An 11029-nucleotide genomic window follows, 5' to 3' on the forward strand; every position below is an offset into this window, starting at 1 on the left:
AGCAGCATCCCATCTCCTGTCCCACGACCGAAAAAATAAGTACGGATACAGAGCTCCACATTTCTAATTCTAAAGAGAAAGAAACCACCATTAAGATGCAGCCGCGTACTTCAACAACACTGTGCGACGTCGAAAATGGCTCCGGTCATGTCCAGAGAAGGCATGCTGGGACCACAAAGCGTGGCCTGAAATCGCGCCATACTCAAATGATAGCAATCGGCGGCACGATCGGTACCAGTCTCTTTGTCGGTACTGGCCTTGCATTGTCCGTCGGAGGACTGGTTTTCCTATTCCTGGCCTACATTGTCATTACCATTCCCGTTTACGGAATTCTCACGGCTACCACGGAGATCAGCGCGTATATGCCGCTCGCCGGAAGCACCATGTCTGCCTATGCATCCCGCTTCGTGTCACCAAGCCTTGGGTTCGCTATGGGCTGGCTCTATTGGTATTCATTCGCCATAGGGGGTTCCATACGAAATCACTGCGGCGGGTTTAGTTATAAACTATTAGCCCAATGAAGTGCCGATCGGTGTGTGGATCACGACCATGTTCATCGTGATTGTCGGTCTCAACTTTTTTTCCGTCAGTGTGTATGGAGAAACGGAATTTTGGTTTGCATCGCTTAAGGTGTTTATGATTGTCGGCTTTCTCATCCTGTCTTTTATTCTTTTCTGGGGCGGAGGCCCTTCTCATCAACGCTTGGGTTTTCACTATTGGAAGGAACAACCAAAGACTTATCTCGTCGACGGGCCGACAGCGACGCCGGCTGTTTCTGTCTTCTTAGTCTTCTCATTTAATTTTGCGCCTGAGCTTCTGGTTATCACTAGCGGCGAGATGAAAGCACCCCGTCGAAATATACCTACAGCGGCGAAGATGTTTTTCTATCTCCTTTTGGTCTTTTACATTGGTGGAAGTCTTGCTGTCGGCATGCTTCAAATGCGGTCTATACTGTCTATTTTATCATCGTCATGACGGCTGTGAATAGGTTTCCTAGAGTTTATTTTAGTTATTCAAGTCTAACTCCCCCCCAAAGGTCTTGCTTTGCTATGAGTTACAGCTGTACCTTGTCCAAACTATGTTGCTATTCAAATTGTGGGTGAAATTCAACACTGTTCCGAGTCAAGTATACATCGCAACTCTTGCAGGACAATCGTATAAACTGTAGGGAAGCTTTGTCCAGATGGTCAAAAGTAGTATAAGGGAAGACTTACGCTACCTGTAGTACGCGCAGGAACTGCTCTTACCGCTGATTATGGAAATATCCTGGGGATCCCATGATGCTATTTTCCGGGTAATTCTTGTGTGATTTTCTTGTCCTATCGCCGACGTGGAACAGGTCGGAGACACTTACCTACAAAAATTAGATAGGAAGAAACCGATGAGTGACTGGACAATAGGCGAATCCTCCCACTAGTCTGAATTTTTATATTGGTACGATAGGCTACCTACGAATGACGTACAAGCACACTTATCTCATTCGACAGTGAATTTCGCTGACTGATTTCGACTTTGTGATTTTAAGATAACAATCCTAAGCAACCAAGACTTGCAGAACATAATACTCTAGTAGAGACGGGCTGTTGACCATCTTAGTGATTAAAGACTTGACCGGAAAACGCTCGCAGCTCGTCCAGTAACCACAGTCTTCATATCCAGATACTCGTCAATGCCGTGCTTACTTCCTTCCCTCCCGAGCCCCGACAGTTTGACGCCACCGAATCTACCAGCAGTGTTAGTTGACTACCTTTTAAGTAGATTTTGTGGATACTTACGGTGAAGAAGCATCCGAAATGACGCCAGTGTTCAATCCAACCATACCCACATGCAAACTCTCAATCATGTACTGTGAGCGTCGCAAGTTTTCGGTAAAAACGTATGCAGCCAGGCCCACCTCGCTATCATTCGACAACGCAATGACCTCTTCTTCAGTATCGAATCTGGATATTGCTGCGATCGGGCCGAAGATCTCCTCCTGAGCCATCTTCATATCAGAAGTCATACCTGTAATCACAGTCGGCTCGAAAAAGTTTGTGCCTATCCAGAAATTTAGTAGGTAGAAGCGATTCGGAGCCGAGATGCAAGTAAAATTAACCTACCGAGTTCAGACATTGGCTTTCCACCAAGGACGACTTTTGCGCCTTTTGAGATCGCATCTTCGACGAGATTCGTCATATTCGAGACCGCGCGCGAATGAACCAATGGTCCCTGAGTGACTCCATCCTCAAAGCCAGAGCCCACCCGTAGTTGCTTAATTGCCTCGACAGCTTTCGCGACGAAGCTGTCATAGATCCCGCTCTGTACGAATATTCTGTTGGTACAAACGCAAGTCTGACCAGAACACTTGAACTTGGATGCGATGAGCCCAGTAACAGCCCAGTCCAAATCTGCATCATCAAGTACAATAAAAGGTGCGTTGCCTCCGAGCTCCAAGCTGAGCTTTTTCAGTGTTTGGCTGCTTCGCTTCATCAGAAGCCTGCCCACTCGCACAGAGCCGGTGAATGAGACCTTGCGGACGATAGGGGATTCACACAACGTGGAGCCTATCTCTGGGGTATTTTCCAGAGCAGTTACGACGTTTAGGGCTCCAGGGGACAAACCGGCTCGTGACGCGAGTAGCACCAGAGCATTGGCACTGAAGGGAGTTTCACCGGCAGTTTTGATAATGCATGTGCATCCTGCAGCCAGAGCGGCGGCGGCTTTGCGCGCGAGCATACCGATAGGGAAATTCCAACTGCATTATGAGAAGGCGAGCGATTAGTCTTACACTGAAATCAAAACAGCTGAGGTCAGAAACTTACGGCGTAATCAACCCACAAACACCGACAGGTTCTTTAGTCACATGCACCCTGCTTCCAGAAGTGCTGTGAGGCACCACCTCCCCATAGATTCTCGCCGCTTCCTCAGCGAACCATTCGATGAAACTTGCACTGAACACGACTTCACCGGCAGCGTCTGGTTTCGCCTTTCCGTTTTCCCAGGTGATGATGGTAGCAAGGTCGTCCTTGTTCTCCATCACCAATTCATACCAGCGACGGAGAATCCTCGATCGCTCGCGGCCAGACTTGGAGCGCCATTCGTTGAAAGTATCGGAGGCTGCTTGGATGGCATGCTGAGCGTCTTCTGCTGCTGTTTCGGGACAATTTCCGATAAGCTCGCCTGTCGCTGGGTCTGCAAAAATTGTTTAGATGAAATTGTTAAAGATTTTGGGGACCTTTACAAACCATGAACTTCAAATGCCTTTTTGGATGTCGCGTCAACCCATTTCCCACCAATAAAGCACTTCTGTACAAGAAGACTCTGATCCTTTAATGTGACCTTTGAGTTTTTCATGGTTGAAGGGGCAAGAACTATAATATAACTCAAAGCTTGAAATAATGAAAAGGAAGCTTAAAGCTGTATATCAAGACTACGCACTGGGACTAAACTCCGTATTCTTAAGGATTGTGCACTTCTTTACTTTGGGCTTAGTCTGGTTACCCCGATTTTCTCTCTGGTGCGGGGAAGCCGCCAATGCTTGTCTCATTTCGGGAAGGTTACCCCGACTACCTTAGACATTATTAAAGCCGTCGCCGGACTCGGGAATAAGTATGTACGTATGTACGTACCGTATTAACTTGCCAGACTGATATTTAGCTAGTAGGGGTGTTTTCCGTCACTAGCCTGGCTAAGTAAGAGCTTGCCAAGGCTTGCTTTCCTCACCTACACGACCGGAAAAATATCCCTGCTAGCTAAATATTAGTCTGGCAAGTTAATACGGTATATGTGAAATAGAGTTGGCACGAATGACTAAAACAACATTTGAAAAGAAGCTGAGATTCTTGTATCCATAGGTACCTCCTTAAATATTTTACCGAGTCACCGTGTCATGTAATAATAATAAAGGAAAGAGGATGTGGGTTTAGTGAAAATGCTAAAATTACTGCCTAACGCGAGCCGTACGCTTACAAGAGAAAAACAAAGCGCTTAATCCAAATCAACAAGATGATCCGGATTATATGTACCGTTGATAATATGCATGGGGCTAACAAAATCAATGAAGCCCAGGTTTGGCGACGAGATCTGATACCCTATGCGCGATTGCTCTTTTTCTGTCCACCCCTTGACTTGGTCTACTGGAAACTCCAGATACACATTCTCTTCGGCGCGGTGCGTGCCGCGACAGAAGAAGAGACCATGCATGGGCCTGTTTTGGTCCTTCGTCTGATTCGCACCTCCAGCGTGATAGGTCGAACCCAAGAACATCAGTGCTTCACTGGGTACCATAGTAGCTCGGAGAGCTTCATCGCGCGAGGGTGCCCGCTCGTCTCCCCATAAGTGAGATCCGGGAATGACCTGCAACGGAAAAATCAGTGATACTGGAGGAAATTTCTTAAGTGAAAGATCTAACTGACCAGCGTTGCTCCATTCTCAACGGTAGATTCGACACCGGGGATAAGAATGGTGATGCTAACATCTGCGCCTTTCTGATACCCCGTCTTCGTCATGTCAGTGTGGTCGACATGGTGGACTTTATCGTCACGATGCAACCGTTGGCTGGCGGCGCCGGGACGGACATCAATCGTGCTTGCCGTAGAAAGAATCGGCAAAGTTGTGTGGTAAGTAGGGACGTAATCGTAGAAGATGCGGGTTGTTTTTGACAGGAAGTGTTTCAAGATTGTATATAGCTGGTCATCTGCAAGCCACTCCCTTCTCGCGGTATCGCTTCTTCCGAGGAGACGTGTGCAGCGTCGGGTTTCAGGGGGGAACAGTTTGCCCTGAGAATGATTGTCAACGACCGCTTTCACGTTGCAAGGAATATATAACTAACATTCCACGGCTTGTCTTTGTCAAGGTAGGGTTTTACTTCACTGTTGACTTTATTGACTGCGTCCAGAGATGTAAAATCCGTTAGAATAATGGCTCCATCTCTCTCAAGAGTCGAGATAACTTTGTCCGTTTTATTAAACGGAACACGGTGTAAGGTCGGAATTGCGGACGGCATGGCATGCGAGATACTGGTATGGTCTATACAAGGAGGAAGTCGGGGGGAAGACGGCTCGTGTACTGATATGTATGGTCAAATTACCCTATTCTACACATCCACTTATATAATAGGTCTGTGAGTGGGCATTCCAGCGTAAAGATCACGATGATAATAGATGCCGACGCACTATCTTGATGGTTGGGATGACTTGCCCCGAAGAGGCTCCCCACTACCCCACCAAAACGAGACAACCTTATCGCGTCGCTTATCGCTAATCAACCACGCCTCAAAACCAAAGAGGAATGTGACGGCGAGGCGACCTTCCACGCCGTGAAACATACTCTGAGATACAGAGACGGAGATAATCGATTATCAGCCGAGGGTCAGTTCGCGGTTGATATAACCATCCCAGAGTCTAGCCAATTTTTCGGCCATCTACCCAGTCATTGCATCCATCTCGGACAACGGCAAGCTCGTTTCCTGCATTGAATTTCGTCACCATGACACTGCACGCAAAGAGTATCGACATCCCCGGGACGCCAAAGGCCTACTATGCTCCAGCAGTCGCTTCCACAGCTGGAAGTATAATCCAAATCTCCGGTCAAGTCGGGACGACGGCAAACGGCAAAGCACCAGCGTCTTACGAGTCTCAAATCCATCTAGCCTTGCTCAACCTGCGCAAAGTGCTGGCTGCTGCCGGAGCTCGTGTGACGGACATCGCAAAACTCACCGTCTACATTGTCAACTACGACCCAAAACGCCGCCTTCACACAAAACACATCCAAAAATTGTTAGGATCCCACCGTCCTGCTATGACGTTGGTGCCAGTTGTCCAGCTTGCTATGCCGGAGTGGTTGTTCGAAATTGATGCTGTAGTAGCACCCAGCGATCCAGTGCCCCAACCGTTGGCAGCGCCTTTATTCGACGTTGGCTTTCAAAGTTGGTTCGACGTAGTCGTAGTAGGAGCGGGCCTCAGTGGCCTGACGGCTGCCCAGCAAGTCATTGATTCGGGACGAACTTGTTGCGTCCTGGAAGCCCGTGACCGTGTTGGCGGAAAAACATGGAGCCAGCCCAGTAAGAGCGGTGACGGTGACGCAATCATCGACCTTGGTGCAGCTTGGATCAATGATTCAAATCAGAGCTGTATGATTGCTCTTGCTCGAAAGTTTGAGATAGACTTGATCGAGCAGAACACCACCGGAAATGCCGCGTTTCAGGACTTTAATGGTTCCTGCAGTTCTTTTCCTTATGGTGAACTTCCAAGAGTAAGTTTGCAACCTTGTGTATTGTGTTTACGCCTAACCGATGTTCTTGAAGTTCGATACCACCACTAAAAATCACCTAGCCGAAGTCCGGGGTATGGTCGAAGCCGACTGCCAAAAAGTCGACACACGCAGCCCAAAAGATTCAGATCTTGATTCCCTAACATTTGATGCGTACTTGAGACGGAACAACGCAAGCGATACAGCTATTGCAACCGCCACTGTTTGGACTCGCGCCATGCTTGGACATGAGCCCACGGATATCTCTGCTCTGTACTTTTTGAATTACTGCAAGTCAGGTGGTGGCTTACTCCAGATGCGATCTGACAGGAAGCATGGGGCGCAATTCCTTCGCTGTCGCCAAGGCACGCAGATGTTCAGCAAAGGTCTGGCCAAATCACTCCCAAAGGACACGATTCGACTTTCAACGCCGGTCCAGTCTTTCCATCAAGTCTCCGGTGGGATCAAGGTCAAGACTACAACAGACACAGTTTATGCGCGAAAAGTCATCGTATCTGTCCCCACACCAGTCCTGAAAACCATTACCTTCGAACCGCCGTTGCCACTGGCGAAAACAGTCTTGACGGATTCGTTCGCTTATGGCTACTACACCAAAGTCATGATGATCTTCAAGACGCCCTTCTGGGTTGAGAAAGGCTTCTGTGGCCTGGCTCAGTCTTTCTGTGGTCCGGCATCCGTGATCCGCGATACTAGCATCCCCCAAGACAAGAAGTGGGTCCTTACCTGCTTCTTGGCTGGTGAACCGGGCCGAGAATGGTCTCAGCTTCCTTCTGAACAGCAAGAGAAAGCCTTGTTGAAGCAGATCGGCGCCCTTTTTGCGGACCAAGGAACAGCCACTCGGGAATTTGTAGAGGCCATGGGCCACGAATGGTCCACCGAGCAGTATTCTGGTTGGGGTTGCCCTTGTCCAGCGCTACCACCGGGTGTGCTTGACACAGTTGGACATGAGCTGCGAGAGCCTGTGGGAAATATCCACTTTGTTGGGACGGAGACGGCGGACGAGTGGAAAGGATACATGGAAGGCGCTGTCCGAAGTGGCAAGCGGGGAGCGAATGAAGTTTTGAAGGATCTTTCACACGTAAAATCGAAGATATGAGGAGGAGGGAATAAGTGTTCTTCATAATGTACTTCGGTATCTTATAATAGACACTGATTCATTTTTGATTTAAACGATCATTCGCTCATTATACGATATCGTAAACGGAGGGTAACGCAAAGCTAACGGAGACAACAAGACAATTCAGCGCAAACTCACTGCTCAGGAAGAGGAAGATACGACCAAGACAAATCTATTTGAAAGCATTCGACTGCATGCAAAAATGCAAAAACATTAAGTTCCAAGGGGAGTAAACCTCCGGGTTGCTCAGCGGTAAAGGCCAACAAATGCCACGTCCAGAGACCACAAAATGTCAGCCATTATGGTTGGCTAGCAACTGAAGCAAGGAAATGCTCCATTGGCGCCAGGGATAATGCCTGGATAGATCACATGGTGAAATAATTTTTCTTGAATGATGCTGCGGAATACGAAATGTGATGCTGGCCACTCCAGGGGTATGAAAGCACGGCACGGTGTGCCGAGCCCCGCTCAGAGCTGAGTGAGAAATATGTCATCTGATGTTGTGTCTCACCCGCGGTGAAACCTGAGTGGAGGGCCGAGCTGAGTGAGAGCTCAGCCTGACGAAGGATCGGCAGACCTGCATTCTACCAATGACCCCACCGATTATCTTCATTGAGCTTAGCAAAAACTGCATTTAGAAAATGAAAAGAGAAAAGCTTTCTCCTTTTGTTTTCTAGCTGGAAACGAGATTCCCGATTCTGACACTGCTGATCAACATAACGAAGGGGGGAGGTTAAGGCTGACGACGACGAAAATGCTTGTGGACGCACAACAAACACCATCGCCACTACCACCAACATGCACCACATTACTTTTCTTCCTTGCAGCTTCATCGACCCCGCTTTGTGCGCGCTTATTTGTTCCGCTTAACCCGTGCGCTTGAGCTGAATTCCACTATACAGACCTCTTTAATTCCTCGTCAGCAGCCAGCAAACCCCGCAACAAAACCTAGCCATGGCAGCATTTGGAACCGTCCCGTATGGCGAATGGACTGATGATCCACACTATGTGAGGAGCACCCTTGCTTCCGATTTTATTGCTTTTGATTCTCTAGCGCTTCCGCTGTCCATGAGGCCATGAGCTGTACTCAAATATATAAAGAGCGTCACTGACCCAGCTCAAGACGACAGACTGCCACTACACACAACTTAGGACCGAACTGAACATTTGGCTCCGTGGCGAACACGACGGCTGGAACAACTGGTTCGTTTACACACGGCTCAACCAAACGGACCCTCCGACTCTCATAAACTTTGCCTACATCCATGTAAGCATGCTTTAATGTCTATCTGTCCCGAACTAAATACTAATTCCCTACTGAACAGCTCGAAGGATCAGGCCCTGAAGTCGAACAATTCGTCGAGAAAGCTTGTTCGCTTGTCGAAACCGGCGCAATCACCAAAGATGTATCTGAATTTGTCTCAGGTGCTTGCTACATTTGCAATTCTCAGTCTAGCAAATGGCCAAATCTTCGTGAGTGGTGGGGAATCGACGGAGACGGACGTCACTAGTGTAGCTTCTACTTTGGCTACTGAGTTCGTTGTGGCTTCCACCCCAAACTCTCCTAAGCCGGACGTTGACGATACTGTCCTGCCCCGCGACACAAAGTTCTGTACCAACAGAAGAGAGAATATCAACGAGGGAGGTTGTGCAAAGACAAAAGGGTTTGGATATGCGAGCGCTCACAACTGCAAGGGCGGCAACTCTTACTCTTGCAAGCGTGGCGGCAATGTTGAATGTCTCACTCTCAAGGCGGCCAAGAAGCAGGGGTTAGAGGGAGGCTACTGCTACACTGCTAAGTAACGGTTGAATTGGTGTTTCTGCTGCCCTAGTTATTTTTTCCTACCTTGTGGTCTTATATCTAAATCAAAACATTCGTTTAACTACAGTGGGCACGTATGATATAAATCAACGTCCGCTATTATTATAGCCTAATGAGAAAACGATGCTTGTACAGAATAAGAATGAAATATAACGTAAAGGGTCTCTTACTTTTATCCGGAGCTTAAATATAAATCTAGAGAAACATTATTCCATAGGGACTGCTTGTATCCTTCCCTATCTTACTAGATAGTAGAGCGTCGGAGATGTTAGGCTGCGGGCGAATATGTTTTAAGATTTCTTCGCTTTTATTCAGGATCCCGACATATAGCTAGATAAAGAGTACTCTATAGAAACTGCTTACATTCTTCACCATCTTACTAAACGATTTATTTGTATTCAGGGCGACAGATATTATTTTGATTACAAAGATCGTGTTGTGATTATGCGACATAAGTAGCATAGCTAGTTAAGAATCATCTCAATCAACAAGGCTTCAGAGGCTCCAATAGAGATCTTGTCAACCGGACGCCCGTTTCTTACTTTATACATAGCCGGTCCATCTCCAACTAACTCCTGCGTCCCATTAGTATCTGCAGTCCATTGCTTTCCCGCCTATGTAATCCCGGTTCGGGCCCTAGCTCCATCAGGCGCGGTAAGCCTCGAGACCTTGACCTTCTTTACGAGTCTGCCTAACCCTGTAAGCTCAATTTCTTGAAAAATTCTGTAATTGTCTCTCGCACTATCCCATAGCTCTAGGTTCAGTACCGCGATCTTCTTAAGCTTGTCGTTGTTATAACCGGTATACATAGTAATGTTGGGGTGCCCGCTGGTCGGAATGCTTGAAATTTTAAGGTTTCTTTCGATACCGATAAAGTCCGCTGTAAAGACCATTCTATAGTAGTTGCCGTGGACAGCCTTTGGATGTTCACTATTGGTGGTGATTGGCTGCCAAGCTAAAATTTTGAAATTAATTCCAAGCTGCATCGACACGCGCTCGACTCCTTTTGTCATAGCGTGTAATATAAAGTCGGCAGTCCACAGTGCGGTTCCCAGGTTCCGGTAGAGATTAGGATGAACACTTTTGCTAATAGTACCACCAACCTTACCAAGAACAAAGGGCGTCCCTTTTAAAGACTTAATATTATCACCGAACTTACGTTCTATGTCCGAGACAGTGCGCGAATGGTCTATGAGTCTACCTATAGTAAAATTTTGCATTAAATTTGTATCAAAACGGCTATAGATATATATACTCTTAAGATCAGCTCCAACGCTTGCTTAATAACTATGTTTCGTTAGACAAATATCGAGTGAGAATGAATCTACAAACTTACTAATATTGTAACACCGTTTTTACATAACCCCTCATCACACAACCTTTTTTACACCTAAGGGAACGCCACTATAAGCGCTCCCTACGCCTCGAAAGCACTACCAATCGAATCAGCACAGCCTAAAAATACCCTAAATCAGTTCGCACCAGGCCGCAGGCCTTGGCTGTAGCGCTAACCCTAGGCAAAAACCCTCCCCAGACTCCTTTCTAGATTTTCGATTTTCTCCAACGCACGAACCACCAGGAGAACCCGGCCCGAGATGGGGGATAACACCCTAGGAAACCCCCAGGAAGAACCGAATTCCTCGGAGCCTACGCGTAGGAGGATCCTACTATCTTCGCCTATCCCCGATTCAGGCGACGAAGATATCGATATGGAAAACGAACCGACAACCCCAACCCAAACCCCTAGACCTACGAGAGAGTCTACAAACGCCCTAAACGCCAGCCCGCAACCCATAGAAAGGCGTAAGAGAAATATAGACGTAGTAGGCAACTCTCCAATC

At 47.5% G+C, this 11029-nt stretch overlaps 7 protein-coding genes across 7 annotated transcripts; 3 read left to right on the forward strand and 4 right to left on the reverse strand.

Annotated features, from left to right (window-relative positions):
* Nucleotides 1–95: 95 nt before the first annotated feature.
* Nucleotides 96–975, forward strand: K452DRAFT_329496 (uncharacterized protein; the record flags this gene model as incomplete). Its single annotated transcript, XM_033545063.1, has 3 exons — nt 96–121; nt 158–468; nt 524–975. The coding sequence occupies 3 exons, from the start codon at nt 96–98 to the stop codon at nt 973–975; spliced, it is 789 nt and encodes a 262-aa protein (XP_033392634.1).
* A 624-nt stretch (nt 976–1599) lies between these two features.
* On the reverse strand, nt 1600–3333 carry K452DRAFT_312826 (uncharacterized protein; the record flags this gene model as incomplete). The annotated part of the gene is made up of 5 exons (XM_033543592.1): nt 1600–1723; nt 1776–2037; nt 2100–2734; nt 2802–3171; nt 3225–3333. The coding sequence occupies 5 exons, from the start codon at nt 3331–3333 to the stop codon at nt 1600–1602; spliced, it is 1500 nt and encodes a 499-aa protein (XP_033392635.1).
* A 614-nt stretch (nt 3334–3947) lies between these two features.
* K452DRAFT_279358 (uncharacterized protein) lies at nt 3948–4984 on the reverse strand (the record flags this gene model as incomplete). Its single annotated transcript, XM_033539413.1, has 3 exons — nt 3948–4335; nt 4395–4757; nt 4811–4984. The coding sequence occupies 3 exons, from the start codon at nt 4982–4984 to the stop codon at nt 3967–3969; spliced, it is 906 nt and encodes a 301-aa protein (XP_033392636.1). The 3' UTR covers nt 3948–3966.
* Nucleotides 4985–5466: 482 nt separating this feature from the next.
* Nucleotides 5467–7848, forward strand: K452DRAFT_353757 (uncharacterized protein; the record flags this gene model as incomplete). Its single annotated transcript, XM_033545842.1, has 3 exons — nt 5467–6231; nt 6284–7327; nt 7810–7848. The coding sequence occupies 3 exons, from the start codon at nt 5467–5469 to the stop codon at nt 7846–7848; spliced, it is 1848 nt and encodes a 615-aa protein (XP_033392637.1).
* Nucleotides 7849–8538: 690 nt separating this feature from the next.
* K452DRAFT_117074 (uncharacterized protein) lies at nt 8539–9276 on the forward strand. The gene is made up of 2 exons (XM_033535116.1): nt 8539–8633; nt 8692–9276. Exon 2 carries the CDS (start codon nt 8771–8773, stop codon nt 9167–9169), a length of 399 nt encoding a protein of 132 aa, XP_033392638.1. The 5' UTR covers nt 8539–8633; nt 8692–8770; the 3' UTR covers nt 9170–9276.
* A 526-nt stretch (nt 9277–9802) lies between these two features.
* K452DRAFT_312830 (glycoside hydrolase family 79 protein) lies at nt 9803–10201 on the reverse strand (the record flags this gene model as incomplete). The annotated part of the gene is made up of 1 exon (XM_033543593.1): nt 9803–10201. The coding sequence occupies one exon, from the start codon at nt 10199–10201 to the stop codon at nt 9803–9805; it is 399 nt and encodes a 132-aa protein (XP_033392639.1).
* A 358-nt stretch (nt 10202–10559) lies between these two features.
* Nucleotides 10560–11029, reverse strand: K452DRAFT_117076 (uncharacterized protein). The gene has a single exon (XM_033535117.1). It carries the CDS (start codon nt 10981–10983, stop codon nt 10702–10704), a length of 282 nt encoding a protein of 93 aa, XP_033392640.1. The 5' UTR covers nt 10984–11029; the 3' UTR covers nt 10560–10701.

Source organism: Aplosporella prunicola (genome assembly GCF_010093885.1).
Source record: "Aplosporella prunicola CBS 121167 unplaced genomic scaffold K452scaffold_37, whole genome shotgun sequence".
Taxonomy (NCBI): Eukaryota; Fungi; Ascomycota; class Dothideomycetes; order Botryosphaeriales; family Aplosporellaceae; genus Aplosporella; species Aplosporella prunicola.

What these genes read in the sequence shown, in the direction of transcription:
- K452DRAFT_117074 (XM_033535116.1), top strand. Translation starts at nt 8,771, where the DNA reads ATGTATCTGAATTTGTCTCAGGTGCTTGCTACATTTGCAATTCTCAGT.
- K452DRAFT_117076 (XM_033535117.1), bottom strand. Translation starts at nt 10,983, where the DNA reads ATGGGTTGCGGGCTGGCGTTTAGGGCGTTTGTAGACTCTCTCGTAGGT.